This window comes from Gavia stellata, chromosome 24 (assembly GCF_030936135.1).
Source record: "Gavia stellata isolate bGavSte3 chromosome 24, bGavSte3.hap2, whole genome shotgun sequence".
NCBI classification, from domain to species: domain Eukaryota; kingdom Metazoa; phylum Chordata; class Aves; order Gaviiformes; family Gaviidae; genus Gavia; species Gavia stellata.
In genome coordinates this window covers 13,658,668-13,685,253 of record NC_082617.1, presented here as the reverse complement: position 1 = coordinate 13,685,253, position 26,586 = coordinate 13,658,668, and the positions used below count along the sequence as shown (strand labels likewise).

Below are 26,586 nucleotides of genomic sequence, written 5' to 3'. Positions count from 1 at the left end.
TCTTACGTTTACCAGCTGTAACTAAGTGAAGGATTTCAGTACCTGCAGCAGTCTAAGAGGAAAAACCTGTCTTTGAGAGTCTTACTGTTTAGGCCCTTTATTGACATAACAGAAATGGCATGAAGAATTATTTGCCTTTCACATAGAAAGCAGTATAAATTTTACATTCACTGGGTTGAAAGGCATTAAAGCATTATGATGTGTTAATTAGTTATTATTGGAATATGCTTTAAAGGGATCATACACAGATTTTCAGTGACTGATCAGTATGTACTGGTAAGACATTGTAATGCTGTTTCAAAGCCAATGGTTTTGAAAAAAAGCATTTCTCAAACATTTTTAGCATCTGAGTGATAAGATACTTCAATTGCTTCAGTGGTTGAATGACACTATATATTTGGAAGTTATGTAAATTATGTTTAACCAATAGGCACTTCGATTATAGTGTGAATGTATAAACCTACAGAGGTTTACATGATTTAATGTGTAAAAGAAAGTGTCAAAGAATGCTTCTTTGGATCTTTCCCCAGCAAAGCTTCTCTGTTGGCCGTTTTGTTATGCTAAACCCAAAATTGCAAAACCTTGCTAATCCCCTCTCAAAGTGCTCATTTGATTCCACCAATTAAGAATGATAACTATCTATTTAAATATAATTTTAAACAGGTTTCTACTATTAGCATGATTCCTCAGACATGAGCCTAGAAAAGTTAATGAGGCCCATAAAATTTGACAGACATGAAAAAAATTTCCTTCCATAAATGATTAATTTACACTGCCTGTCTCTTGCTTTTATATTATGCTAAGTCAAAGATTGCGCCACAAAGCCCCAGCCAAACACTCTTAGCAGCACTCAATTTTGCGATTTATACTTCTGAGTAATATTTGGGTATTTAAAAACTCAGATGTCATTAAGATCTCGGTCTGCTCCTAGAAAAAGTGCAGTCACAAATGCCTGTTTGCAACTTCTTGACTGTCTCCTAATAAGATGCACAGCAGAGGCTCCAAAAAGCTGACTATAAACCATATTATATGACATTAATAAAGAAGTTTTCAGTGAGAACTTGTAATCGTTTCAACAAGACACAGGTTCAGTCAAAATCGCCAAAAAGGTTAAACCAAAATTCAGTAGTATTGACAAGCTGCTGGTCTTTTCGTTATATATGTGATTACCATGAGGGAATTTCTCCTCTGCTGCTTCTACATTTTAAAAAGGAATACAACACACTAAATTTGGAAGTGACCTTAACTTGACTCCATTCCCTTTCTCTAAATATTTATATTTAATACAGCAATCCCATCTTCTACAGATCTCTGCCCTGATGTCCAGTAACCAAATTGCACTAACTACAGTAAACCCAGACCTGTGGGGTTTTTTTCAGTCTCCCCAACTGAACTGTTTCAAGTAATTTGAAACAGACTACTGCAGTCTTGAGTAACAAGAAATAGTATGTATAATTTTCTGGTTGCTATTGTTTACTGAAGAAAGAAATTATCTGCTTCTCTGGATGGAACAGAAGCAGTAAACATTACTTGAGCTGTTAATAAAAAAGGAGGATCAGGGTAAACCAATTAAAAGTTTTTAATGAGGCACAAGGAGAATAGCTACTCTGGCTAAGATAGCCTTGGTGTTAAAAGTTTGTGTGACCATATTAAAATCAACATCAACAAACAAATCAACGCCAAACAAACAGCCCTGTCATCAGGGTTTACATACGATCTTTTTCAAGCCTCACTGCCAGTTCTACAGACACACATTTCAATTTTTGCTTTCTTTGGGTGTTGGTAAGTTCTTTGTTTGTTTGTTTGTTTTGTTCATGGCTATGGGTGGAACTGTAGAGAGAAAAGCAACTTACAGAAGTTTGGACTTCAGAGTTAAAAGACATGTTACACTGACATAAGGGTGTGTGCGTGCCCATGTGTGTGTTTTTAAAGTGTACCATTAAATCAAGACCCTCATCAAAAAGCTTCCGTCTCAAACCAAAAGCAGTAGGAATTATGAATGTAATAGAAAACTGATCAGTTATAAGCTACAAGCAACCTTACCTTGACTTGATCATTTTATAAATACAGTTCTGAGATCACCACAAATTCATTTTTGCCGGTGTAGACTACACATTATGTTCTGGGCTGCCTTTGGACTTAATATTCAGTCTCCTCTGATGAAATTAGACATATTTTTGTGTGATTTTACAGGCCTGTCTAAATTGTTGGTCTGTTCATTTCTGAAAGTTGTCCTTGGCCATGAATCATCTGAACTTGCATGAATAGCAGCAAAAGCATCAGGGCATTTTTTAACTGAGTTGATGCAGATTTGCCAACCAAGTATTTTTGTATTTTTACCTAACAACAGTTCATCTCATCTGTGTACTCTATAATAGTGTTACAAAAGACTCATCAGAATTTGTTTCAAAGTGACAAACTTATAGGAATAACGTAGGCATATCTCCAGGACTTTTTTTTTGGTGAACAGATATTAAACGATCTTACGCCAAATGAGAGAAATATCATTTTGATGCCCAGAATATTAATGAAAACATTGAACTAGGTTCAATAGCTTTCATCCTCACTCCTTCCTGCTCCCCAGCAAGTTAACATATAAATTAAAAACAAGGGGCCAAGCACAAGAACTGTATTGGACTTTTGCCAAAACTGCGGTTCTGCTTTTAGTTTAGTACTGAAAATTGTTATTAAGGAATGCAAATTGTTTCCTCTCTACAAGCTTCTTTGCTTTTAAGAAACTGATTTTTTCTGAGAAACTGATGTTTCAGCAGAAAAGATGAGTATTAGTGGTTTCAATTAAAAAAAAAGAATCAGACTGTGGATAACTAACATCTTTAAACCTATGCTAGGGTCTTCTAAAACACCAGAAAAAATTCAAATGGCTTTACACAGAAAAACAAATATGCTGTGTCAGGTCAGTACTGAACGATTAAATCCCAAGACATATTTATTTTGTTAAAGTTTATATAATCAGTAATTTGTTTTTAAGAACAGTGGAAGTTCATTTAAAAGATTTTATTTCAAGAAAAAAGTTTTATGTATTTTTTAATAACCTGCAAGCCCTGAATATTACACAAGCTTAAATGCAAAAACAACATTTCTACTTACAGCAAACTCCTCAGGAGTTACTTTCAACACATCAAATACAACTGCATCGTAGCTTTTATTGGCATAATCTGAACTTCGCCCTTCCAGAGAATCTGAGCTGCTACTACCCTACAAAGAAAAAAAAGTAGGCTTATCTGCAGAATGATGAATTTCATGTCAAATTCAGAAAATAAATATGTGTAAAAGTATTAAGAAATGACAAGAAAAATGTATGAACTTCAAAAAGCTTCAGACACTGAATTATAAAGTTTAGTTTAGCACGGTTCACGAATGTTTCCAACTAACTTCCTTCTGCAAAAACTATAGCGGCATACAATTTTAGCTCTATGAAATTTCCAGCTTTAGAAAGCCATTTTTAAAATTATATACTAGATAAAAGAGCTGTCACACAAAAGGAAATGTGTTGGGATTTTGAAGATCCATATTCAATGGAAATTTTTAAATTAAATATGCAAGTTAAAGAGTGGGTAGATCCAAATCATGCTACTCTATCCATAATAGTATAAAAAAGGAAAAACTGAGATGTCCTGAAATTTAACCCAATGTTAGGCCAGGGTACTTCAGAATAGTACTGAGTCTTGCCTTAAAAATTGGTGCCTTGCCTTCCTTTTGAAGTTTCTGTCCTTGGGCTCAGATGCAGGCACCTGTGGCTCATTTTCCTTTCTTCAGGAATAATGTGATTTAATAGCAGCATTATTTTTCTATTTCTCATCTTAAAACTACATACTGAATACAAATTTATGCACATAAAATCTTAAGCCCTTACCTCACTGAGGTTATTTCTTTGCTAGAAGAACGTTGTTGTCAAAACAAGATGTTTTGGCATCTTAACTAACTGTGACATGTAATTCTCACTTAAAACTGACTAGGTAGCAAAGAACTAGAAGGTGCTAAATGAGATGTTGATTTATTTTTTTACCTTACAAAGAATCTGAGGAACTACTGATTAGGAAGCCTAACATTTGTACTGCCCTTCATCAGGCATTTGCTGTTGGCCATTATCACAGGCAGAATAATGGTGTAGAAGAATCTTTGGTTTGACCCTGGTGACTTCTTATGCTCTGATCTATGAAAGATATTTCTGGCATGCAAAAGCATTTTTGTTTCATTATTTTGAAGAGGAATTTCAAAATTGTGTGTTGATATACCCAGTTCAAAATGTCGCCCATGTTGAGAGAACGGAAAACTATTTTTGTTAGTCTGAGGGCATTTATACTATGTTTGAGAAAACAATCTTCTGCAGGGCACAGCTGTATTACATATTTTTGTTTTGCTGTAAGATTTTTAAAGATCAGCTCACAGCTGATTTGTTTCATGAAAATCAGGACAACTGATTTGATAGGATCAAGCTGTGTGTGCAAAAGGCACCACTATGATGGAAAAACTTGCTTCACACAGCTCTTCAACTGTCTTAAGAGGTGAAGAAGTAGCATTTTTCAACCAGGGAAGAATTTCATCAAAATGTTACCTTTTCAAAAAGTACCTCCAATCATACATTTAAAACGTGTGCTTTTACTGGGCAAGCTTTACTGTAGCTGATTTATAATATTTCATCATAATATTACATGAAAGTAAAAAACCAGTAAAACTTCATAGGGTAACTAATTCCTAAGCAGTCCTCAGCTGGCTGTCCTGGACCTACAAACACAGGCTGTTAGCTGTGCACAGCAGCTCAACATGGAACTAGGCAGTTTTTGGAAACGGCACAACAGAGCTCCCTGGTCTCCAAAGGATACAAAAGGTTAAAATGAACAAAATCTTACAGAGCACTTTCTTACTAGTAGACTAGTAAATTTCAAAAAAAATTCAACTGGAGTATTTCTGACTGGCTCTATTTATGTGGTACATTACATTGCTCTTAACTCGTTAATAATAAATGGCTGCTGTAAGTTACGGAGTTACAGGTCAAAAATGCTATTTAAAACTAATCTAAATGAGTAATCATCATCAACTACAATAAAAAAATAGGTTATGAACACTCAGAACCACGGAGTGTTCTAAAATTACTCTGTTGTCAAATACTACACTGTTCGTAAGAAAAAGGACTGACGTGACTGGTAGTGGAAAGGGCTTCTGTGGGAGTTGAAACAAGCTAAAATTTCCATTTTGATACAGGAGCTAACAAAAACCAAGGATCTATACCTCTGGAGTGGCGGAGGTGACCATCACACTGGCCATGAGGTCATTCCTTTTATACATGCTCTCCCCACGACGCAGGAAATTTCAGCTTATCCAGCACTGGTGAGACAACATGGTGAAAACAGAATTCCTGCAAAGCAAATGTATTCGTGCAAATAAATAAACACAATTTTAAAAAAACCAACAATACAAGAAATTTCATTGTTTTTCTCAGAGAAAAGAACTGCAGAAACAAGATTATCTTAGGAGCTAGATTCTCTTTTCTTTCAGGTACCAACCGTGAAGGAGTACAACTGAGTATCGCTAAAGCCATGACAAGTCCTTATCCCCACTTCCAATCAACTCAAGAAATGTAGGGGGGAAAAAAGTGTATTATTTGTTATTTATGTTGAATTAGGTTTTATATGAAGTCCATGCTAGGCAGTATTCATCCAGAAACTGCAGGTAACCATAATGTATTTTAAAATAAGAAATCCAAGCTATTAACTGACTGAAAAAAGTGGTGCTTCCTCACTTTTCCCTGCTCATCACTTGAATTAGTCTCGTAACCGGTGATTTAAGTCCCACTGTATCTTTCTAATGCGCAAATCCTACTGGCAGCTGCTTAGGCCTCCACTAATATCTATACCGACAGGTGTGTCTGAAATAATTTTATGTCAGTCCCCAAAGAACAGTTTTCCAGAGAAGAGAACTGGCCAACATTGTCCTTAGTTGGAAGGATGAATGTCACGGATTTCAGCCAATCCAGCAACAGCACTGTCTGAAGTGAGACTTTTTCCAAACTGGATTAAGCAGACAGATACAGTCCCAAATTGGCTTAGGACTCTACATAGGTAATATACCTGAAGCTTCCCCCAGAAACTGAAAGATTGGACTGCAAAAAATCTGAGTATGTGGTACCACGAAGAAGCTGCCTCTACTCACTTGAATCAAATAATCCATTCCAGAATTACAAAGTCTTTAATGAAAACACAGAAATACAAAGTGTTTAACGAAAACTAAAAAAAACCCAAACAAACAAAACAAAAACCACACACTAAACCACCCCATATTGCAGTTCCGAATTAACAAAGCCATTGATCACCACAGTAATACTCGTATTTAAAAGAACCATCAGTCTTGAAATAAAGCACAAATAATTACAAGACAGCATATTCCTGAGTATTGAACAAAGATAAGTATTAAGTAGTTATAAATATTTATCTCCCCAATATCAGGAAACCAGATTGCATCTTCTTAGATATATGTTAATTATTATACACTAAAGGGTAGGCACCATATCGACATAGGTGGATATAATTCCACAAATCTAATTAAGTTGCTTCTCATTCAGAAAAAATAAAATTTGTATATGAATAGGCAGAACTAAAATGAGAACCACTGACATGATTACAGACTTAATTCAGATAGCAAGGGTACTCATAAAAGAATTACACACCCGTTTTTAAATAAAATCACTTACCCAATGACAACAACAGATACTTCCAGGCACAAAAATATTCCTTTTGGTCAAAATTTTATGTAAGGGGAAGTCAAGGGAATCCTAAACAATTTTATTTTCAAATCCACACCGCAAAGAAAAATTTGACCATAAGATTGGCTAGTTCAGAAAATCGCTCAGAAGGCTTTTTCATGTCGCTTAAAAAATTGTTACTGATGGATATGTTTGGTCCCTCCCTCACACTGGACCTCTGATTATTGTTGCAAAACTTCAGAATTAATTCGTTGTTCCTATAGAAAATACTGTTTTGAGACAGGCATTCTCTGTATTTATCTAAAATGAAGTAAAAGCCAGAATCAAAATTCAAATTCTACTCCCAAACACAGCAAAAACAGGCTTCACATAGATACTGTATTCAGTGCATTTTGGGCATCCATACTAACTAGTAGCTTAACAGGTTAAAGTTTCCCTTTCATTATTGGTCCAACAACAGTTAGCACAATGACACAGGACCTGCCAAAGTCCTTCAGTTAAACATTCAATATAACACATTATGCTCTTACCTTAATCACTGAAAGTTTTGTCAGCTAATACATCATAGTAATATATTTGAAGTTTATGTTCATTAAATCATGAATCACACTCCACATAATCTCAAATCTAAGACTACTCTTAGATCATAAACAATCTTTCAGGAATATATTACATGCCTTTTTACAAGGGCATGTAGTGACAGGACAAGGGGTAATGACTTTAAACTGGAAGAGGGTAGATTTAGATTAGATATAAGGAATAAATTCTTCATTATGAGGGTGGTGAGGTGCTGGAACAGGCTGCCCAGAGAAATTGTGGATGTCCCATCCCTGGAAGTGTTCAAGGCCAGGTTGGACAGGGCTCTGAGCAACCTGGTCTAGTGGAAGGTGTCCCTGCACATGGCAGGGGGTTGGAACTAGATGATCTTTAAGGTCCCTTCCAACCCAAACCATTCTATGATTCAATGATTAACTGACTCTTAGGACTACAATGCAATGGCTGACTAAGTGAACAAGGGGACAGCTGTGGATGTTTACAAGCCTTACTGAAGTTACAGTGTTCAACACAATACATTGCTAACATTCTTTATAGAGAAGGTCTTAGTACAGAATCTGCCTCTCACTTTGTCAGGTAAGTGACACTTTGCAAGATTCAGATGTGAGAATCCAAATGGAACCTTAACTGAAACCTTGTTAAGATGGGCATAAAAAAACCTAACACAGTTCAGACCCACAGGACTGCACAGAAGAGGCTGCTGAATCCAAACACCTGTCTCATCAAAAGAAAGAAGAACCCTCGCTCCCAAATTAAATAATCAGTATTATGCCCATGGGGTGAAAACTAAACTACCTGACTATTTCTAATTATTAAACCTAAATCGGCTGCTAGGGACAGGTTAAAATACAGATACCATATAGCCCTGTTTCACTGCAAAGAACTGCTAATGTTGCAGAAAGTTTACACGCATTTTAAGCATGCTGCCCAGCAGACAGCTAGTAAAAATTCTTCACATACAGCATGCACATACATACTAAGAGCAGAACTATTCGTGTATGTCTCTGCACGTGTATAAGCATGTGCACACAAAAAAACCAAGAACTGCTTAGAGAATTACCAAGTCAGCTCAAGCTCTGATTCACTTTAAATCGAGAAAACAAACAGCACGGTTGTTTCATCATTCCCCACAGCACACGCAGTTGAACCCCATGGCAACCACTGCCACAGACTCCTGTACATGTACCCTTTTAGCAAAATCTGCAGTTGCTCAAATCAGCAACTAGGGATACTGCCACATCTCCCTGTGTATCCTCACCCTTTCCCACAACACTCTGATCATACAAACAGGAACATGCTGGAAAAGCAAGCAGCTGAGAACAAAAATAACCCCTTATTTTACTTCCTTGAGAAAGATGAGGTCTTCACCCTACCTGTCATCCCTACAAGGCCTTACATGACAACAGCTCTCCCCACCATCTCATGGGCCTGCATGAAGCAAATCAGTAACTGTTTCAAATAATGCCAGAATCTCCTCAATTAAACTAGTCAAGAAGCAATTTCCTTTATCTTGTGTCCCGATAAAATTAACTCATATTTTGAGCACTAACAGACTGCAAAGTATTTCTAGGTCTGGAGTCTCTCCTGTTAATAGTCCTCAGAGATACTGAAGTGGAAAGCAATTTTGATGATGTAATTTCTTTAAAACGTGGCATTTACATCAAGGCTACAAAAATATTCTCGTCTCCTCCTTCTCCGCCTTTCTGACTAGACTTTCCAGTGTGCGGGGGCTCAAAAATGCTCTGAAAGGGGAAAGAAAAATCCCATATGTGATCTCGTATCCTGTCCAAGCTCAGTTTTACTCCAAGTTTTAACGTTCACTAAACCAAAAAGAGACAAAAGTTCTTTAATATCTGAAACCAAAAGCACTAACTTACTTTTGCCTTTCAACATTCAGTACATAGAAAAAGCTTGCAAGGTTAGATACTTTCATTCTAAATAAGCACCAAAATGTATTTGAAACATTTTGGGGGAATAAAAAATAAAATCTAACACAAGCATTAAAAATGGACTGTTTTTTCCTATGTGCATAGGTTTCTCCACAAGTCACATCTAGGAAAAAATAATTCTCTACACACCCATTTGTTTTGCTGCCTTGAGAAAAGTCATAGGGAGCGATTATCCTTTTAAGTCAAATCCAATAAAGAGTTTTTATTCTTATGAAATCACCTGGTGATTTGAAGTATTTCCACTCCTGCTATCACAAAAGGTATTACTCTGCAAATTAATTAGCACTGGAGCTACTACTAAGCCTACTGTAACGAAAGATTGTCAGACTACATACAGAAAGATATTAATTACTATAAAAGCTGCTCCCCCATACTTGCAATATTTCACTCCAACAAGATTAAAAAGACATTTTTGAAATTCTGAAAATTATCAAAGGTCCAATATATTGGCAATAAAAGGTTAAAAAGTCACTAAAATTACATATCATTTCTTTTCATAGCTTTTGCTTCTTAAAAATTCTTTCAACTTGCTCAGGTTACGCATTAAAATGATGCATTATACAAACAGTGCTAAAAAACCAAACCAAAACAAAGAATCTTATCTGTTTGTATGGAAGGTTCACAGGTACATTGCAGTAGATCTCACTCATAGATTGCCAGATAAATCTGGCATGCAAACTGGATAAATCTGGATGCAAACATACATATCACCAGAGGATGTCTGTTCTTCTTTGCCAACTTAATAAACCCATTTAAATATGTTTTTCTCTCTGAAGCAAAAGTGAAGACAGTGCAAGAACAACTAAACTGGAAAAATAAAACCAACAAAACACCACCATCAAAACTGGGCACAAAAATAACCCCTACAGCCATTATTTTACCAGCATTTGTTAAATTTTGGCACATCTATGGCACAGAAGTGATATTCTCTGAAAGCAGAAATGTAAATCCAGTTACAATGACCATAAATTCATTCCCATTACTAGTTATCCAACTCACAAGAAAGTCACTTAAAGACTCTTAAGCACAGATACCACCTCTGGCCAAGGAGTCTCTATGCCCTAAATTCTGAATGTTAGCAGAGCAATATGGAGAAGTTACTAACTGTTCACGCTGCTCTCAGCGAATATGAGAATAACCACGTAAGCAACCATTGATGACCATTGTTCTTATTGATTTTCTTATTGGAGGAAAAAATATTGAGCTAGACAGGCTTTTGATCAGACCTGGTACGGCCATTCTGGGCTCCAAAAGTTAACTGTCTTAGCTGATTTCAAACCCCATTTACTTACTACTTTCATTAGTTCATTATGGTTTTCCCAATATCACTGAGTCATGAGCTGACAGCTGCAGCATGCTTTTAAGAAAACATACTTTGGTATTCTACCAAAAGATAGCTGTTCTTTCGTAAGCTTAAATTAGCTGCACAACTGGTTCAGTGAAGACAAAGAGCACTAGGGCCCTGTTTGGGTACTGATAAACTCGGTTGGAACCAACAAAAGTTACCGGTTGGTTTTTGTTTGTTTTGGGGTTTTTTGTATTTTTTTAATAAATTTAGGATAGAATAGTTCCAGTTGGAAGGGACCTACAATGATCATCTAGTCAAACTGCCTGGCCACTTCAGGGCTGGCCAAAGTTAAAGCATGGTATTAACAGCATTGTCCAAATGCCTCTTAAACACTGACAGGCTCGGGGCATCAACCACCTCTCTAGGAATCCTGTTCCAGTGTTTGACCACCCTCTCGGTAAAGAAATGTTTCCTAATATCTAGCCTGAACCTCCCTTGACTCAACGTTGGAACCATTCCCACGCATCCTGTCCCTGGATACCAGGGAGAAGAGATCAGCACCTCCCTTCTCCACAACCTCTCCTCAGGAAGCCGTAAAGAGCAATGAGTTCGCCCCTCAGCCTCCTTTTCTCCAAACTAGACAAACCCAGAGTCCTCAGCCGCTCCTCAGAGGACATGCCTTCCTGTATTTGGTATCAAACATGAGAATGGTTAGCTGTCATCGACCAAGATAAGGGAATGAAGAATACTGCAAGATTCTTGCTTTCTACCTCCAGCAAGATCAACAATATACTATTCCACTTCATTGGCAATTGCCACAACCTAAGGACACAATAGACCATACAGAGCTCCGTATTAATTTCTGAGTTGTTTTTAATCATTGCACCCATTTTCCTCTTTCTTCATTCCAAAACTACTCCTCCAGATGTTCACCATTAGAACGTTTCTTTCCTTGATGAACCATGAACAAAGTCATATTCAGGTGCTGTGGGTGTAGAGTACAAATGAGAATATGTTAGCACAGTTAACGTACTGGAAGAGGAAAATGGGACTGTATTATGAAAACAGGATGAAACAATAATGTGGTTATACTTGTGCCCCTGTGCTTGCATTCAGCCACTGATGTGAAACTTTTATGTCCATCTACATCACATCCAGCTTCAGCCCAGAGGCTCAGGGCCGGAGCAGGGGGGGGTGGGGGGTGGGGGCAGGGGGGAGAGGAGTGGAAGTCCCATCTTTTTGTGTTACTGCTAAATAAAGAGAAAAAGGCAGTTAGCATCAAGGTATCTAAACCCATGTGTCGCTTGTTCTCCATATCTAGATATTTACATACCTCCCCCCACCCCTCCCCTCTGAGTTTCTTTTGTTTAGTATCACCACTTTAATATTAAAAACAGAAGAAAAGTAAATTTTCAAAATCCTTCTGAGTCTGAGCAATTTACAGCTGTTTTGTCATTGCAGTGACAGAGCAAGCCAGTCTGGAAGGATTTCTAGACGAAAATTTTTTTACATCTTTCAAAGAAGCAGCTGCTGAGTGCTATGTGGATACTTGCTAAGCTAGAGAAAAGTTAATGCACAAAACCTCAGAAGCACTGAGCATCACTGACTGACAGCATCCCCTCCCAAAAGTTTAGTACATTAAACACTACATCGTATCTTCACTTTCCTGAGTGGCCCTGTCCAGTCAAGTATCACCTCTCAAACCCCATTTCTCATTCCCTCACATACGATTTCTGCAAAGCAGAGAGGAAAAGGACCACATCTCCTGCAGTAAAGGCAGAAATGATCCATGTGAACTCCACTTCCTTCAGAAAATAGGAATATTTTTTATGTCATTCTGAGCCCTTTCATGACATACAATACATGCACAAATGCACATATGAGACTGGACAGTTGCATTGTCTAAATAGCCAGAATGCTTTATATGAAAAAGCTCTTTTCATTTCAAAAGTCATTAGACCTTGGTGGCCATTTTGTACAACATGAAAAATTCTGAAGTATCCAAAAGCCTGGATTTAAATAATAATTGCTTACTAACAGTTTAGTAAGAAAAAAGCAATTAGGCTATAGAAGATTAAGAAGCCATTACATTTATATGACTAAAGATCCTACTAAGCGAAAACTGTCTTATGTATTTTCAGTATCCATTTCACTGGCAAGTCCCTCATATATCTCATTATGCTTTAGGCAACAGTACCACCTATAGATAAAATATGCCATGAAAAATTTAGTAGTTTCATACACATTATTTTCTCAGAGACTTCTTAGTATAATTAATGAATAATAATGGAAATGTAATGGAAATAATATTTATAATTTAGTACATAAATCCCTATATATTGGGCTGTGACAAGATCCAGTGACAATACACCTTTTGAAGGGAAACAGCACTCCAAAGTTTAGTGCAGCAACTTACACCAGTCACTGTTATACTACCAGCACAAATACAGAAGTTGAGCAGAACTAGCAAAGTGTGTCACAGATCTCGGATCACTAGACCTGTCCATCTAGCTAAAACCACTATTAACATTATTAAGGGTCTGTGGATTAACTATGTGTTAACCTCACTGATTTAGCTGACCACAAACTGAAATTACTGAAGTAAATAAATATTCTTCAATAACATGCATCATTCCTGGGCAAACAGGCTGAAAAAGTGATTCTTGCAGCACCTCCCACTAGCTGCCAATGAATCAAGTCTAACTAATGAAAAAGCAGATTCAAAGCTGACTTCTCTTACCAAAATTGTCTCAACTCTCCTACTGCCACCCTTCTAATGCATGTACACTCAAATGAGTTCTATCATGAGGAGAGAAGCAGCTGATACGATGAGTTTAAGAAACAACTTCAGACTCCAGGTCCCAAACTCTTCGGGTTTTATGAATACAAATGATTTGAATTATACCTAACAAGTAGGTTAAAAACAACATCCAAAGCTCAGGCCATGCTCTTATGATATGCTCTACTTGACCAGTCACATGTTATACTAGCCTGCCACAGATTCCTTTGTCATAGCCAGGTTGCCCTACAACAGTGCAAATCCTGGATTTTCAAAATAACTTACTGGCGTAGGGCAACCCAGATACAAAGACATCTGTGGCCACCGCTACACCAAAAAGGTAAGCTGACATTCTACAAGTTCAATAAAAATAAGGCCTTATTATTTTTAAAATTATAATGAACACAAAGTCTCAGTGTTATAGTTTAAGAGCTGTATGCACAATCTCATAATGAAAAGGCTCTTCATAATGCTCCTAAACTGTCAAAATGTATTTCAAAATTATTAACTATCTCACAGGATCCTTAGTTGCTAAAACCATGGAAGAGCAGGAGTCTGACAATGCAGGTTTGAATGTGCAATGCTATTTTTATCCTGATCATGCCCCATTATCTTTACTATATCCACTGATAATTGGGCTCACTCTAATGACCGCTTATTATATTTACAGGTTAACTATTAAGTGTTCTCCTCTCTCCATTCTGCTATGTCTACCATCATTAATGCATCAAGAAGTAAAGTAATGATATGATCAACACTACTTGTATAAGAAAAAAAACCACAATAAAGTGACATTCTACCAAGAAAGGTCTCAGGCTGCATACCTAAACAAATTAAGACAAGAAATACAGTGCAGGTTTCTAATAATTAGAAACCGTTTGAAGAACTTTGCATAGACTGTGGAACTTTACCCATGTCTGGAAATCTTTACGTCAAGGTTGATTTTATTGATTTATTTAAATAAAAATGCAAACCCACCCCCTACAACAACACTGAATGAGAATTCGAGGAAGTTTTATGACATACAGTATAGAAGACACCAGCGATTATCAGCAGAGTCCTCTGTTGTTTTCATGATCTATTAATTAATTAATACAGGACACATATCAACAAAGCTTTAATGCTGAAAATCACTTTCTTCAACAACAGAAACTACTACAAATAGTACACAACTATATTCGGCAAGTTCCACCAGCAATGACAAAATGAAATCATCACTGCAAAGCCCAGATTCTGCAGTAAACAGTCATAAGAAAAGTGGGAAACAGTAAACAGTTTGTTAATTTGTCATACAAACATGGATTTGCTGGCAAATGGCAAGGTGACTTAAGGTCTCCTTGAGCTTGACTGATGTGACAGTCCCATGCCACAGCATTGCAGATACTCCTCCCCAAGCTAGATAAAAGCTGCATTATGGTAAGTTATTGGCATCTGGAACATATTTTCTGCTTCTGCAAACCGAGCTTTCCATTTTCATTGTGAAACTGACAAAAATGCCTCTCAACTAAAGCTGTAACTTCTAGTCAACATTACATTCTGATTTAAATTTCTCAGCAAAACTACTTGAAGTTTTATATTTAGTACCAGTCTCAAGAGTAGAAGACATCCAGCCTGTCACACTAAACATCATTAACATATTTTGAAATAGTATACGAACAATATATCATAGAGAGGAACTAGTAAGGACTAATATTTGCAATATTTGCCACAAAAGCGTAACAGCCTTTGTGGCTTCCAAGCGTTCCACCAATAAGAAGCTGGTTTTGTATTTGAATGTTAGAAGTCAGCACGAGTATCTCGCATGTTCTACTATAAATGAGGAAGAACGAAAAAAGGTTGCATTTCTTAAGTGAAAAATAATGACTATAAGCTACTCCAAAAAAAAGAAATCTAGTATCCTTTGCTGCCACTTGGAATCTCTCATTCTGTGTCAACCATAAAAACCTGTGAACTCTCCTCTCCAAATCTTGTTTAATCAAGTTTTAGAACACTTCAAAGTTTTTAACGTTCCACTAGGTGGCAGTGACTCTTAACTTATTACAGGCCTGTTTTCAAAATGTCTTAAATATTTTGGTTTAATATGTAATCATAACTCAGAAAATAATATGTACTCATTGTTGATAGATTAAGAAATGAAAATGGAAGTAAGTCCTTTCTAGGTTCTAGGTTTCTTATGCAATTACTCTGAGAACCTATTTTACAGCATCCCTTAGAAAAATAATGGAAATAAATACAGAGGAAGTGTCACAACTTGATGTGAAGTAATTCAGAAGATGATGCTAGATTGCACTGTACTGTCCTAAGTCCTGAAGAACAGAATTTACTCAGGGCTAGACAATAATTTAGCCCTCACAGTTTCCATCATTCCAAACTACTTTCATACTTTTATTAATTTTGCTAAATCATTTTGGCTGAAAAAGCTAGTATTTTGGAAGAGATTTGCAAAGCATAGGAAGCAGTGATTACCATTACTACCTTGCCTGTGATTTAACCTATACTCCAATGATCAAGATGTTCATGTAGGACTGTGATAAATATCCCCTCTTTAGCATGAAGAGTTATTCGCCACAAGTATCGCCATGTTCCTTCACTGCTTCACCCGCATAAAGTTAGTTTAGAAAGCCTGCTGTCTCTCTTGGACTCTGTAATACCCACAATCTTAGTAACTATCTTCCCACAGAATCACTGAGGCTGGAAGGGCCCTATTAAGATTATATAGTTCAACGCCTCTGCTCAAGCAGGGCAGGTTGCCTAGGACCACGTCCAGCTGGGTTTTGATTATCTCCATGGATGGTGCAACTTCTCTGCGCAACCTGTTCCAGTGCTTGATCATTCTCACAGTAAGTCTTTTCTTGTGTTTAGGTGGAATTCCATGTGTTTTCCATGTACTTTATTCTATTCTATTTTAATTTGTGCCCATTGCCTCTTCCATTCACTGGGCACCACTGAAAAGTTTCTGGCTCCATCCCCTTTACATCCTCTTATCGGATACTTCTACAAACTGGTGACATCTCCCCTGAGCCTTCTTTTTTCCAGGCTATGCAGCCTCAGCTCTCTCAGCCTCTCCTCATATGAAAGATGCTCCAGTCCCTTAATCATCTTCATGGGTACTTGTTGGACTCATTCCAGTAAGTCCGTAACTTTCTTGAACTAGGGAGTCCAAAACTGGACACAGCACTCCAGATATCGCCTCACCAGTACTGAGTAAAGAGGATGGATCATATCCTATAACCTGATAGCCATGCTCTTCCTGGTGCAGTCCAGCATGCTTTTCCAGATATCACAGTAGCCAACAAATAACCAGCAAGGAGGGGGGAAAAAAAAAAGGCAAGACGAAAGTGAAGACTGCCTTAATTGAAGAGAAATGGATGAAACAAATTCCCTTCTCCTCCCCTTCCCATTTTTTCATTGAACTAATGCTGAGCACTGTGGTGGCAGAGGTCAATTTACAGTAGTCCTAGGACCCTTCATCACAAGGAAGTCTTTGTGTGAGGCACAGTACAGCAACAAACAGAACAAGAAGTTCCGCAGAGCTATCAGGACACAGACAAATAGCATAAAACAAGAAACGAAGAGACTTACAAGACTACAAGAATATAAGAGAACAGAAGAGGATTACAGTGTGACACAAGCACTTCTGAGTTCTGAAAAAACGCTGCAGCTTTATTTCTTAGGAATAACAGGGAGCAGTAAATTGGGAAACTGAAGCAAAAGCTTTGATGACTATTCATTGAAGTGAACAAAACAATGGTTGCAATCCAGAACCAACCAGTTCTTTGGGTCTGAATCCCTTAGGTTGGTAACTAGAAAATTGCTGGGTGATGGACTTTTGAGTACTTGATGAGGCCTATTGTGAATATCCTTGACAAAGGGGCTACAGTTCAATTAGAGGAATCCTCACACTCTTTGGGGGGGGGGGGGGGGGGGCGGGGGCGGGGAGGCAAGAGTCAGTGAGCAGAATCAGTACGCTTGCTGCACAGGAAGGAGATCAGATGACTCAGAGAATTTAACTGTAAGAAGTCCCAATGTAAATATAAACAAAAATCACAAATGATGTAGAAACTGAGGCACAGAGATGTTTATTATTTTGAGAGTATTAAGCACAATAAAGACTTTACACAGCATAAATGTCTACTTATTTCAGTTAACATGTTCCAGAAGCCAACTGTAAATCTGAGGCTCCTGCAACAGAGAACTTAGGAAAAAGGTATGCATACAGTAGCAGCTCAGAGATTATTACTGGTTACAGAGCTCACGGTCACTGCAAGAGTGGGTTCTGCTTCCAAGAACGTGTAACAGACAGAGTCTGTACCAAAAAAAAGCTGACAGAGACACTAAAGTCTAGCAAACAAAGGATGGATGATTGTGTTCCTTGTCTGCAAGTTTATAGGAATGAGTCAAACATGCCTGTGTTCGTCTGTAAATCCTAGGAAGGAACCACCTATTGAAGAGACAGAGATGACAGAACGAGGAAGGAAAACCAGAACTACACAAAAGAAACTGCAAAACACCCAAGTAGATATGTGACAAAAGTTATTTGTCTGTGTACTTTCTTATGCGTGAAAGGATCTGAAGCCAGTTTTTTTGTTTGTGGTTTGGGTTTTTTGGTTTGTTTGTTTGTTTTTTGTGGTTTGTTTTTTGGTTTTGTTTTGTTGTTGTTGTTGTTAATGGTTGGACTTGATGATCTTACAGGTCTTTTCCAACCTTAGTGATTCTGTGATTCAGGAAAATAAGCCAGGGACATGTACAGATGGGGATTAAGAAACACACGAGAAGGGAAAGAATTTATATAGAAAACTCAAGGTTTGTAGAAACCTGCCAAAACCAGATCCTGAAGGACAGAAAAATGAGCAAGAAAATTACTTATGTGAGAATATGACCATGTAAAAAAAGCAGAGGAAGTGACAGCATACCAATGAAGAAAAAAAGATGAATCTGTCTGCCTCTGCAATAGAACAAGGAGCTGTCTAATGATGGGATGGCGAGAAACTAAGAAAAGGAAACTGGGCTCAGTGGAAGAGTCAGGGTCGTCGGAGGGACTGAACACCAGAGTTCAATTGCACTAGATGTTCAGAATTTTTACAAAAGCTATCTTGAATTTTCAATCCAAACAAAAAGAAACAAGTCAGTGATGCTGCTCAAGATCCACTGAGATAAATAATAATCTCAAAAATGGTACTAGGAGTAAAAAGTTGACATGGAAATGGGGAGGGGAACCCTGACTAGTGAAAAAACCCCACAAACTTACATAGTGGAAATTAGAAAATAAAAAGAAAGTAAGAATAGTCCAAAGCCAATCTGACATGAAGTCTGCAGCAGATATTGAATACAAGGATTAAATAACTATTTTGTCATGTAAGTAAGTAACTGCATGCTGTGGTAATGGTTCAGAGATTTCGCTGGGTTAAAAACTGGTTGGATGGCCGAGCCCAGAGAGTTGTGGTAAATGGAGCAAAATCCAGTTGGCAGCCAGTCACAAGCGGAGTCCCCCAGGGCTCAGTTTTGGGGCTGGTCTTGTTTAATATATTTATTGATGATCTGGATGAGGGGATAGAGTGCACCCTCAGCAAGTTTGCAGACGACACCAAGTTGGGCGGGAGTGTTGATCTGCTCGAGGGTCGGAAGGCTCTGCAGAGGGATCTGGACAGGCTGGATCGATGGGCCGAGGCCAACTGGATGAAGTTCAACAAGTCCAAGTGCCGGGTTCTGCACTTTGGCCACAACAACCCCAGGCAATGCTACAGGCTTGGGGATGAGTGGCTGGAAAGCTCCCCCGCAGAAAAGGACCTGGGGGTGTTGATCGACACCCGGCTGAATATGAGCCAGCAGTGTGCCCAGGTGGCCAAGAAGGCCAACAGCATCCTGGCTTGTATCAGAAATGGTGTGGCCAGCAGGAGCAGGGAGGTGATCATGCCTCTGTACTTGGCTCTGGTGAGGCCGCACCTCGAATACTGTGTTCAGTTTTGGGCCCCTCACTACAAGAAAGATATTGAGGTGCTGGAGCGTGTCCAGAGAAGGGCGACGAAGCTGGTGAGGGGTCTGGAACACAAGTCTTATGAGGAGCGGCTGAGGGAGCTGGGGTTGTTTAGCCTGGAGAAGAGGAGGCTGAGGGGAGACCTTATCGCTCTCTACAACTACCTGAAAGGGGGTTGCAGAGAGGTGGGTGCTGGTCTCTTCTCCCAAGTGACTAGTGACAGGACTAGAGGAAATGGCGTCAAGTTGTGCCAGGGGAGGTTCAGGCTGGATATTAGGAAAAAGTTCTTTACTGAGAGAGTAGTGAAACATTGGAATAGGCTGCCCAGGGAGGTGGTAGAGTCACCCTCCCTGGAGGTATTCAAGGAGCGTGTGGATGTGGCATTGTGGGATGTAGCTTGATGGGCATGGTGCTGTGTGGTGTTGGGTGGGTTGGTTTTTGGTGTGTTGTGGTTTGTTGTTGTTGTGTGGTGGGTTTTTTTGGTTTTGTTTTTTTTTTTTTTGGTTGGACTTGATGATCTTACAGGTCTTTTCCAACCTTAGTGATTCTGTGACTAGTGACAGGACAAGAGGAAATGGCCTCAAGTTGTGCCAGGGGAGATACAGACTGGATATTAGGAAAAATTTCTTTACTGAGAGAGTGGTAACACAGTGGAATAGACTGCCCAGGGAGGTAGTGGAGTCACCCTCCCTGGAGGTATTCAAGGAGCATGTGGACGTGGCATTGTGGGGCGTGGCTTGATGGGCATGGTGCTGTGTGGTGTGGGTGGTTTTTTGTGTGGTGGTTTTTGTGTGTGGGTGGGGTTTTTTTGTTTTTTTTTTAATGGTTGGACTTGATGATCTTACAGGTCTTTTCCAACCTTAGTGATTCTGTGATAATAAGCAATACACAGTCCAGAATTATAGAAGTTTGTCCTTTAAAAAAAAAAGGGAAAAAAATATGAGAAGAAAAGTGTGTAAGAACAGCACTGTTAATGGAAGTAACTATAAAGAAGTGGAAATCATCACATCCAATATAGTAAACTCAGCAGTGAATGATTTAAACAGTATACATACTAGAGCTGGTAATCTAGGTAGCTAAATAATTTCCCAACACTCTAGAGCAGTAATTCAACCTGCTTCATTTTCTTAATTCATTTCCAAATACTCCTAGATGACAGAGAAACTATTTTAGCAGAACATTAATATTCCACATGATAGAATCCCTATAGTTCACTGAATGCAACACAGCTGGCCATTTACAAGCCACATAGATAGATATACTGTCCAGACAATATGCGTCAACTTCAGAAGAGCTCCATCCTCTCCTAATTGGCTTTCAGATGCACTAGCAGGTATGTAGTTCTAGCAGCTTTTCAGGGCAGTAGCAGATACAGGAGAAAAAAGAAAAAGCTATCTCCCCAGAGCTATGAAGATGTGTCTTTATAGGAGGGAGGGAATACTGGCACAACAGAGCCATGTCTTGGACACTGCTGAGGTTAAAAGACAGTATCGTATCTTAAGCTTTTGGATAAAGAAATCCTTTAAAGCCTTGATGGTCGTACGGTCAAGTATGAAAGCAAGATTAAGGCATCAGCTATCAATGTGCTAAACTGAAAACTAATCCAATGTAGATGTAATACAGAAATGCGCATTCCAAAATTTTAAAATACTAGGTGCAAGAATCTGCATGCTTTATGTGTACAGGTCCCAGAGCCGATTATTTGGTTAGCTAAGACACTTCTCAAGAGCATTAGACTACCAGTTTCAATTGTCTCAGGCTTCCTCTAGAATTTGACAGTAAAGCTAGCAGAGATCTACCCCATGCATCTCAGAAGATTGGTTTAAAATGAATTGGTCTGGAAGTAATTCTCACTGTGCGTGAAGACATCTTGACTGTAATACACACATCAATTCAAGCAGGCTATCAGACCAGATTCTCCAATCTAGTCTCCCGCTAACACTTTTTAGAAGTAATGCCCTTGAACTGCTGGTGTCACTTTCCTGGAGCAGTGAAAGAACACTACATTGCTATTTCAGTGGTCACTTCTTTCCCATAATGCAGTTGGGGAGTTCTGCTGTGATGCATTACATTACTTTATCTTAATCCAGACTACATGCAGTTGATATTCTGCAAGAGTCACCCTTACAAAAGCAGCTCATGGAGGCTGCGTGTTGGCACCTGGAAAAAAAAAAAATCAACTTTTATAACCATGTAAACATAGTTACCCTATGTTAACCGGTAATTGCTTCATGTAAATGAAACATGAACACAAACCCCATCTTAGCAAATTCTAAGAAACTGAAAGATTACTATATAAAATGAGGAAAAAAGGGAGAAAGCACTGCTTGCCTAATGTCAAAGGGAACAAAGTGAAAAATATTTCTAGGTTAGCAACAGTAACTACAAAAGCAATACTTGTCCTTAACAAAGAACAAATAATAAATAATTAAACCCCCACTAGTTAAGAACCCAATACCATCTTGATCTGGATCTAGACAGAGCTGCAGCTCTCTCTCCAGCAGAAGTCCTTGCTCAGAAGCCATTGCCCTTCAACCAAGTCTGCTGACTTGCACAGGTTAGAAGGACAAGATACATGTTTAGGAGAGTTATACTTTAGGGGAATCTCAAAGCAGTCACAGGAAAAGAAATACACATCTGCTGTATTACAGTACAATATATCACGACTCTTAACACGACTCTAGGTTCTCTAAACAGAAGAGAACTAACAGACACTTCTGTAATCTCTGGTACCAAACATAAGTGAAAACGGGAAAATACTTGCTACTTTAATTACGGTTGCATACTTACAGTGGAATAAGGTAGTTCTGCACTCACTCAACCCATTTTGCTGCACACCTCCATCAGTCTGTTGTTGGGTCTAGCTCTGGCTATTCAGCAGGGTTACCTCTTGTTTAAAAGCATGACATTCCTGTAAATTAACAGGAAACAGGATTATGGTGACATTTATTATATAACTCAGTTCTTCTCAAACTGTGCATTCCCTACCTGAAACATGCACTCTGGTATTTTTATTCTTAGCTTCCCTCCCAGCTTTGATGGCTAGTTCCCCATTCTAGTTTCATTGGTATGTGACAAATTTCAAAACTCAAAAGAACTAAAGAATACATCACAGAGGGAAAAGCAACATATTAGGAATTTCATAACTAACTATTCTCCAAATACGCACCCGTAACTCTTCCTCACTCTGTCAATCCACACAACAGCCAAGCTGACATGGGTTTGCCTACTGGTTTTAATCACTTCTTTCAAGGTGCTTTATGAATGGTAAATGCTACTTATTTTCACTTCATTTTCCTCAAGACTTAACTAAAATATGCAGAATGGACACAAAAGCAAATACAATCATTCTTCTTTGTATCAGCAAATTAAGCCACAGCTCTTCCACCAAACATGATCAGCAACAAACCTGAGAAAATACTGTTTTGGTAACTCTCTTTGGTGATATTTAGACATAGCCTTTCCCTTTTCTCCTCTTTTGCCTTATACCAACTTTTATAACAGCTAATATTTAATAAAATTATACATCAAATGAGAAGACAATCATCTTGAAGATAGATACTTTCATGTGGAAACTTATATGAAAATCCCTTTAAAGCCCATGCTGCTTTGAAAAAGTTAAAAATCACTGCAGATCACATGGTGTTACTACTGTGCCTCTACTACAGTCTCTATTCTCCTCCTATTGTTAAGGAGCCTCCACTTCTAGTCTTTAAATACATGTAATTCCTACTGGCATCAAAGAAAGCTATCTTTTGCTGGAAAAGTAGTATTCTCTTCATACACTCAAAACTCATCCAAACACCAAGTATACATACAGCAGCCACTCCCTCTATGAGCAAATAATCCTAGTTCATAAAAGAATCAAAATGACAAGTTACAAATGAGTTAGCATCCACTTAAGTATTTCAACCAAAATTACAGACATAATGTACATTCACATCCCGTCTCAACCTTGCCGATCAGATTTGTTCCCTGGCAATTAAGTTTTTGTTTTGTCTGTGCATCTGTCTGTATGCTCTATTCTGTCTACTTCTTTCAGTCTGAATGGCTTTGAAAACTAACTTTCCAAGTAAAATTTTGATAAATCTGAAAAAACTGCCTTTGCAAACTCTGTGCTGGCAGTCTCCAGCATATCTGAACTTTTCAATTAGGCAGCATTAATTCATCCTGTTCCTCCGCCTCCCCCATGCTGTTAATAGTCAAAGGTCATTTGGTATTGAAGACAGACATCAATTAGGCAGACAGAAAGAATTTATCAGGAACAAATACACATGCCACCTGACATCAGCAAACACAAGTCCATGAAAACATTAACAAACAGGGACGAAAACAGCCTCTGTCGGAAAAAAATCATCAGTATTTGGAATCCTGCATGAAAAGACGACCTCTGCACTTTGCCACAAATTAACTGAACAACTTTTAATGAGACTAACATTCATTCAAGTTGAAGCATGTATTTCACACAACAAACCCAGTAAAAGTAATTTTTTACAATAATCCAGTTATCCACTATAGTTGATGAAAAGCTTTGAGCCAAGGAAAATCTTTAGGACTACATATACGAAGGAATGACAGGAATCAGAAAAAACCCTGTAAAAATTAGATCATCCCAAACCACATCTTAGGTAACTGTAAAATAGTGCAAAATCCTTACATTTCATATTACTTGCTAAAAGAACTATAAAGTTTCCATTAACCTTCCATCTTCCTCAATTTCTTTGGTGCAACATGTTCCATAAGAGAGTACCTAAATGTTTATTTTGGAGAAGTTTCTGCAAAATAGGAAATTGCTTTCAGATCCAAACACAAGAAAATACACACCTTTTTTTTTTTTTTTTTAAATACTTAAACTAGTTTACTTTCTCAGTTAAAAATCCTTGTACTTACTTAAGAGATGTGGTACTTCTGAATATCTATTTCTGACTGCTTATGAAATCAACAGATGTAGTCATAAAAGAAAATCATTGAAAGTAGCATAATTTAACTGTGTTATTTAAGCAGTCTTCTTTCCTTTGGTAACAGATCAGCTATGCTTTGCTAAAATACAAAAGTGGAGTCTACATTCGCATACCAGTTGCAGAATTTTTTATTCAACGTTTAAAATCTGCAAACACTAATTGGTATAGAAAAACCCTAAACCTTTCCGCTATTCATTTTCTATCACTTCAAGATGGCATTTATAAGATAAACCTAAAGATGTTAAAGTAATATTAAACCAAGCACTAGTCTGTTGAAATAAGAGAATTTTCTTGAAAGGCATCCTAACGTCGTTTCAGAAAACAAATCTGGCTGAAGACTGTATCTAGCATATTGCTCAGGAAACAGAATATATATGACATAAAGGCCAACTGAAAGTTAGGCTTTCATTGACAAAAAATAAGAAAGACAACTCACATGCAAGAGGAGAGGCTGAGAGAACTGGGTTTGTTAATCTTAAAATGATTATGCTTAGGACTGGTCTTGTTGCTAGCTTTAACTGCCTAATGGGAAATTACAGAGAAGATGGAACCAGACTTTTTTTATCGAAGGCAAGCAATGAAAAGACAACAGGCAAAAGTGACAAGTCACAGGAATGTAAATCCCAATCATACATCAGGAAAAAAAATATTCACAATGAAAATGCTTAGGCATTGGAACAAGTTGCCCAGAGAGGTTATGGAATTTCAAAATTCAAAACTCAGGAAGACGCTGAGCAACCTGCTCTAAACTGGCCCTGCTTTGAGCAGTGATTTGGACTAGATTATCTTTGGAGACTCCTCCCAACTTACATTATTCTATGACTAGAGTAATTCCTTATTCTAAAAGCTGCATGTTTTCCTCGACATCATTTCAGTCCAAGCTAGAGTCTGCGAGTAACTAAGCATACTGTTCCACATCCCACCCTAAATGTCTTAGATTAAGTTTTTCATAGTTTGGACAACACTTAGATACAGTTTGGACAACACTTAGATACATGGTTTAACTTTTAGGTTGCCCTGTGTGGAGTCAGGAGTTAGACTCGATGATCCTGGTGGGTCCCTTCCAACTCAGGATATTCTGTGATCTTATGTTACATCACTATTATGTCTAAACTTCTACTCACAGTAATTTAAGCTGTAAGAGATCATTAAAACCACTTAGTCTGATCTTCAGTTCTTAGTGACAAGTCTTTAAATTTCACCCAGTTGTTTGTGTGTCGGCCTCAAAAATTTATCTCAAAATGAACATAGGATGTTTTTCTGAAAGAGAACAGAGAGATCTGAAGTCTCCTGTGTTCCTGCTCCAGAATCACATCCTAATTTCTTACATAAAAGTGTTTCGGCTTCAGTTCTACTTGTTTGTACTCTAAACATAACAGCAGCTGTACCAGGAGAACATAATCACCTGTGCAGCACAGCTTCCAAACTCCATACTGGTTCATAGGTGGAATGTACCCAAAAACAGAAGATGAGGGAAACCATGTAGCATTACTTCCTCAAAATCTTTTTTCCAGTCTATCATGATTTGCAGTTCAAGGACTTCCTAAGTCACAGATAAAAATCTTCACACCTACTACTCCCTCTAGACTTACAAATTCATCCAGTTGCTTTGCAAATATACAAAGGATTTTTGCAAATCTTGGTGCATCTACAACATCCTCTAATGAGAAGTTCTGCAGCTCGTGAGAAAATTAATGTTTTTGTGAGAGATGTCTGCTCCTGAAGCTAGCGTTTGTTATTCTTATTTTATGCCCTCTGGTTCTTGCATCAAAGATGACAAGTAAAACCACAATCTCTCCTGTTCACCTTTGCAATTCCTGATGTTAGAAAGATACCGTACCCTCTCTCAAATATCTCTTGTAGGCTGAGGGCTCCTAGTCAAGTTAGAGTTTACTCCTTGTAAGTCAACCACATCCTTCACTTCAGCCCCATTGCCCCTCTCTGTAGCTTCTCTAATTTTCTCACACCCTTTTGAGGATGGGGATAGAACACCACCACACACTGTTCAAGACATACACCCATTGTACACTTACTTGTTCTTTGGTCTTCTCATATAATTCCCTACCACTAACACTTTTCTGATCACTTTGATGTTCTCATAGGTATCTCTCTCGCCCATCTTGAAGAGGATGACTGCAGCAAACATTTCTCTTTTGTGTCCAAGACCCTCCTTGATCCTGCATTTAATCAATTAGGCTGATCTTGCTCTTTAAGTCTCTCATCACAAACTCTTAAAACATTTTTACTGCTAATTTTGGGGCACACAGAACTTTTACCTTCCTTTTTAAAATGAGGATATCAAAATTGTAGATTATAATCCACTATCATTTTCACCTGTCGTGGTTTAAGCCCAGCTGGC

At 38.1% G+C, this 26,586-nt stretch overlaps 1 protein-coding gene across 1 annotated transcript in view; it reads right to left on the bottom strand.

Annotated features, from left to right (window-relative positions):
• Positions 1-22,077, bottom strand: part of RALGPS1 (Ral GEF with PH domain and SH3 binding motif 1) — a 120,273-nt gene extending 98,196 nt beyond the window's left edge. Inside the window, exons 1-3 of the mRNA XM_059828971.1 lie at positions 22,057-22,077; positions 5,251-5,377; positions 3,109-3,216 (exon numbers count right to left, since the gene is read on the bottom strand). Of these exons, the coding sequence (XP_059684954.1) occupies positions 3,109-3,216; positions 5,251-5,307 (165 nt within the window). The 5' untranslated portion in view covers positions 5,308-5,377; positions 22,057-22,077. The remainder of the gene's footprint in view (positions 1-3,108; positions 3,217-5,250; positions 5,378-22,056) is intronic.
• Between the last annotated feature and the right edge of the window lie 4,509 nt (positions 22,078-26,586).